Below are 3797 nucleotides of genomic sequence, written 5' to 3'. Positions count from 1 at the left end.
CCATAGAATGTGAGAGAGACGAAAAGATATAAACGGCCACCGCTCCGCTCCCTCCCTCTCGCAATCCTCACTACAACGCTTTTTTGCTTCATGGATAACAGTGGGAAGATACGTTACTTTACTGCCAATAAAAAATAACGAGCACCAGCGTATATAGTTGGGACAAAACAACAATAGGCATACCCCATAGCGGGACGCAAGCCCCGTCACCAACCCAGAGTGACACCCCACCAAATCGCAGCCAACACTGCCAAGACTCCATGCTGCAAAATGCAGCCCACAGCCCAGCCAAGCCCAGAAACGGTAGCTGTGAGTGCCGGGTAATGACAGCACATAGCAACACCTGGCTTCCTCTCCCTAGCGACTAGCCTCCTTGGAGTTTCTTCAGCCCAGGAACACAACTTGCTTTGTAGCCAGGTACAAACATTTTCAGTTCAACCGAATATTTGTGAAGTGTTTTCCCATGTCTCATCTCATTTGATCCTCACAAAAGTCCTGGAGTAGGTAGCCAGGAGACTCAGTAGAATCCTATTTTCTTTTCATTAGCAAGACAATAGAGATTTAGAAAGTTTAGAAACTTGATCTGAGTAAAAAGAAGTAAGAAATGGTGGAACTCAAAAATGACTTCAGGTTTTTTCACTGCAAAGAATATAGTCAAACACTACTGCAGTTAAATATTTTATCCTTTATTCTCCCTGTGTGATCTACAATAATAATATGCTTTGTGTTGTTATTTACTGCTGTGTTGCTGACAATTACTTGAAAGAGAAGTTGAGGTGCTACACTGGACTGGAAAAATTTAGCTAAAGCAGGTCTAATTCAGAAAGCAGGTCTAATTAACACTTGGAGTGGGGGAAACGAGTTAAGTCGGCTCGCGTGAATTGCGCGTACTCCGCGGGAGCCGTCTTTAACTCGGTTCATATAGATTTGCGGTGGAGTGCGGGAAACGTGTAAACTCGGGCCGATTGTAACTGCGTATTACCAAATATTTGTTTGTAATCCACCCTTTTGGTGGATGGAACAAAACCAAAAGACAGAGCCATCTTATATTTTGGCGGGAAATTCACCCCACACCGGAGTGTTAAGCAAGTTTATTCTATTCTAATAAAGAGGTAATATGCAAATTGCTCATCCAACACAAGATGGCCACCCCTATATGGTAAAAGATGGCCGCCCCCATGTGGGCACAAGATGGCCAGCAGGGGACGGCAGTTGTGGGCGATCAGGCCAGCAGGTGAGGGCAGTTGGGAGGGACCAGGCCTGAAAGGGAGGGCAGTTAGGGGCCATTGAGCTGGCAGGGGAGTGGTTAGGGGTGATCAGGCTGGCAGGCAGAAGCAGTTAGTGGCAATCAGGCAGGCAGGCAAGTGATTGGGTGCCAGCAGTTCTGGATTGTGAGAGGGCAGTCAGACATCCCTTGAGGGGTCCCAGATTGGAGCAGGTGCAGGCTGGGCTGAGGGACACACACACCCTCTCCCCCCACCCCGTGCACTGCACCGGTCCTCTAAAACACACACACACACACACACACACACACACACGTGGGGGGGGTGGTGTATGGGGGGGCACACACACACACACGTGTGTGTGTGTGTGTGTGTGTGTGTGTATATATGGCTAAGTTGACTCACGCATGCAAGATGCATATAAAGCTCTCGCTGGCGCCAGTCGCATGTGTGTTTCAATCTGGCATTGTCGATTGTGAATTTGGTTGACATTTCTATTCTAGAGAAAGGCTGAATAGCAATATTAAAATATTCTAATTTGCTTTCAATGTGCATGAATCTGTGCACCGGGACACCAGTCAATCTATACTTCTCAATCCCTTCACCTTTTTCACCCTTTCTCCCAATACCCCTCCTCACTGGCAACCATCAGTCTGTTTTCTATATCTGTGAGTCTGTTTCTGTTGTTTGTTTGTGTGGATGGCTAATAGTCTTAACACCTCAATTTACACACTGTAGTCTTTCCCTGGCAGTTTTAGTCTGAAGGGGCCAGATTGAGATCAGCTTTAGATAGAGTTAACAAGCAGTGCAGATTCCTTAGGGAGATACAGAGTAAGGACTGAAAGGAGATGTGACTTTGTCTTAGCCCCCAGTATATATAGCATGAGGGAGATGATTGACAGTCCGTACGGAATGCCTCGGTAATGAACCTGAGTAAGGACTTAAAGGGACCACATTCCTCAGAACACAAATTGCTCTATAGAGCCCAGCCACACCTGCCTACTGTCATCCCTGAGAATTCTCAGCCTGGCTTGCCTTGTTGTACCCTGAGGAGCATTGAGTATTTGTCTTTCATGTTCCTGGGGGACACAGCATCCAGGAGGTCAGGTGATCTGTGAGGCCCTATAGCACTGTTGTCAGGAGAGGACCATTGGAGGTGGCTTTTATCAGAGCCATCACAGTTGAGATTGGAAGCTGAGGTCACTCACATCTTCCTTCTTTCCCTTAGGGAGTGATTCCCCATTGTCTTCCTGTTTACGTTCCTGATTACCACCACCCACAAGAGTCCTCATGGCTTTTCCTCAGAAGGATCCACAATCCTCACCTGATCAACTCCCTCAGACCCACAGTGAGACACAGGGCCTGGAGGTTGCACAGGAGTCCAAGGCTCTGGAAGAGGCCTCTCTCTCCTCCCATCCTGAAATGCCTGGCAATCTGAAGGAGGCTCCTGATGCTGCTATCCCCAGTACCTCTCACAGTGCTCAGAGTTCCTCCTCCTCAGTCTCATCATCAAGAAAATATGGTGAGGGCTCCAGTAGCGAAGAGGAGGAGGAGGATAGCACCTTAGAGGCAGATCCAGACCCCAAGAATGTGCCCGTAGATGCTGAAGATGAAAATGTGGCTTCATTGGTGAATTTCCTCTTGCTTAAGTATCAAACGAAAGAGATAATAACCAAAGAAGATATTTTGCAGATTATCAGCCAAGAATATAAAGACCACTTCGCTGAGATGTTCCTGAGAGCATCTGAACGCCTGGAGATAATCTTTGGCCTTGAGGTGAAAGAAGTGGATCCCACCAACCACTGCTATGCCATCGTCATCAAACTGGGCCTCACCTATGATGGGATGCAGCATGGTAAAGTCGGTGTGCCTAAGACTGGCATCCTGATTCTTATCCTGGCTGTGATCTTCATGAAGGGCAACCGTGCCACCGAACAGGAAATCTGGGATGTTCTGAAGGTGACGGGGGTATATTCTGGGAGGAAGCACCACATCTTTGGAGAGCCCAGGAAGCTCATCACAAAGTATTTTGTGAAGGAAGACTACCTGAAGTACCAGCAGGTGCCTAACAGTGATCCTGCACGATTTGAATTTCTGTGGGGCCCAAGAGCCATTGCTGAAACCACCAAGATGCAAGTCCTAGAATTCATGGCCAAGGTTCATGGGATTGACCCAAGTTCTTTCCCATCTCAGTATGAAGATGCATTGCAAGATGAAAAAGACAGAGCCCAAGCCAGAAATTAAGCGAGGGTTGTCTCGACTTCCGTGGCCACTGCCCGTTCTATGGCCAAGCCTCGCAGCTCCTGCCACACTTAGGGAAGTCAGGGATAATTTCCTCATGCATTGTTTGAAGAGGTGGTTCATGTTCATAGAATTTAGGTCTGCGATGAGGCTTAAAGAAACACTATGTATGCCTGTGTTCCTCTTTTACATGTGTAACTTGAAAATGTATTATTTCGTTGAAATCCGTATTACTCAAATATTTGTTCTGCTTTTGTTTTTTAGTATAGGTTTAATTAGCTTCAAAATCGCTATGAATGATATTGGTCATTCATGTAATCCTCTAAGGAACTT

At 46.8% G+C, this 3797-nt stretch overlaps 1 protein-coding gene across 1 annotated transcript; it reads left to right on the top strand.

Moving 5' to 3' along the window:
* The first annotated feature begins 2513 nt into the window (after window positions 1–2513).
* On the top strand, window positions 2514–3467 carry LOC102424948 (melanoma-associated antigen B16-like). The gene has a single exon (XM_006096998.1). It carries the CDS (start codon window positions 2514–2516, stop codon window positions 3465–3467), a length of 954 nt encoding a protein of 317 aa, XP_006097060.1.
* The last annotated feature ends 330 nt before the right edge of the window (window positions 3468–3797 follow it).

The sequence above is a fragment of the Myotis lucifugus genome, unplaced genomic scaffold (genome assembly GCF_000147115.1).
Source record: "Myotis lucifugus unplaced genomic scaffold, Myoluc2.0 scaffold_192, whole genome shotgun sequence".
NCBI lineage: Eukaryota > Metazoa > Chordata > Mammalia > Chiroptera > Vespertilionidae > Myotis > Myotis lucifugus.
The sequence above is the reverse complement of the archived record's forward strand: the minus strand, read 5'-3'. Positions and strand labels throughout refer to the sequence as shown.

What these genes read in the sequence shown, in the direction of transcription:
- LOC102424948 (XM_006096998.1), top strand. Translation starts at nt 2,514, where the DNA reads ATGGCTTTTCCTCAGAAGGATCCACAATCCTCACCTGATCAACTCCCT.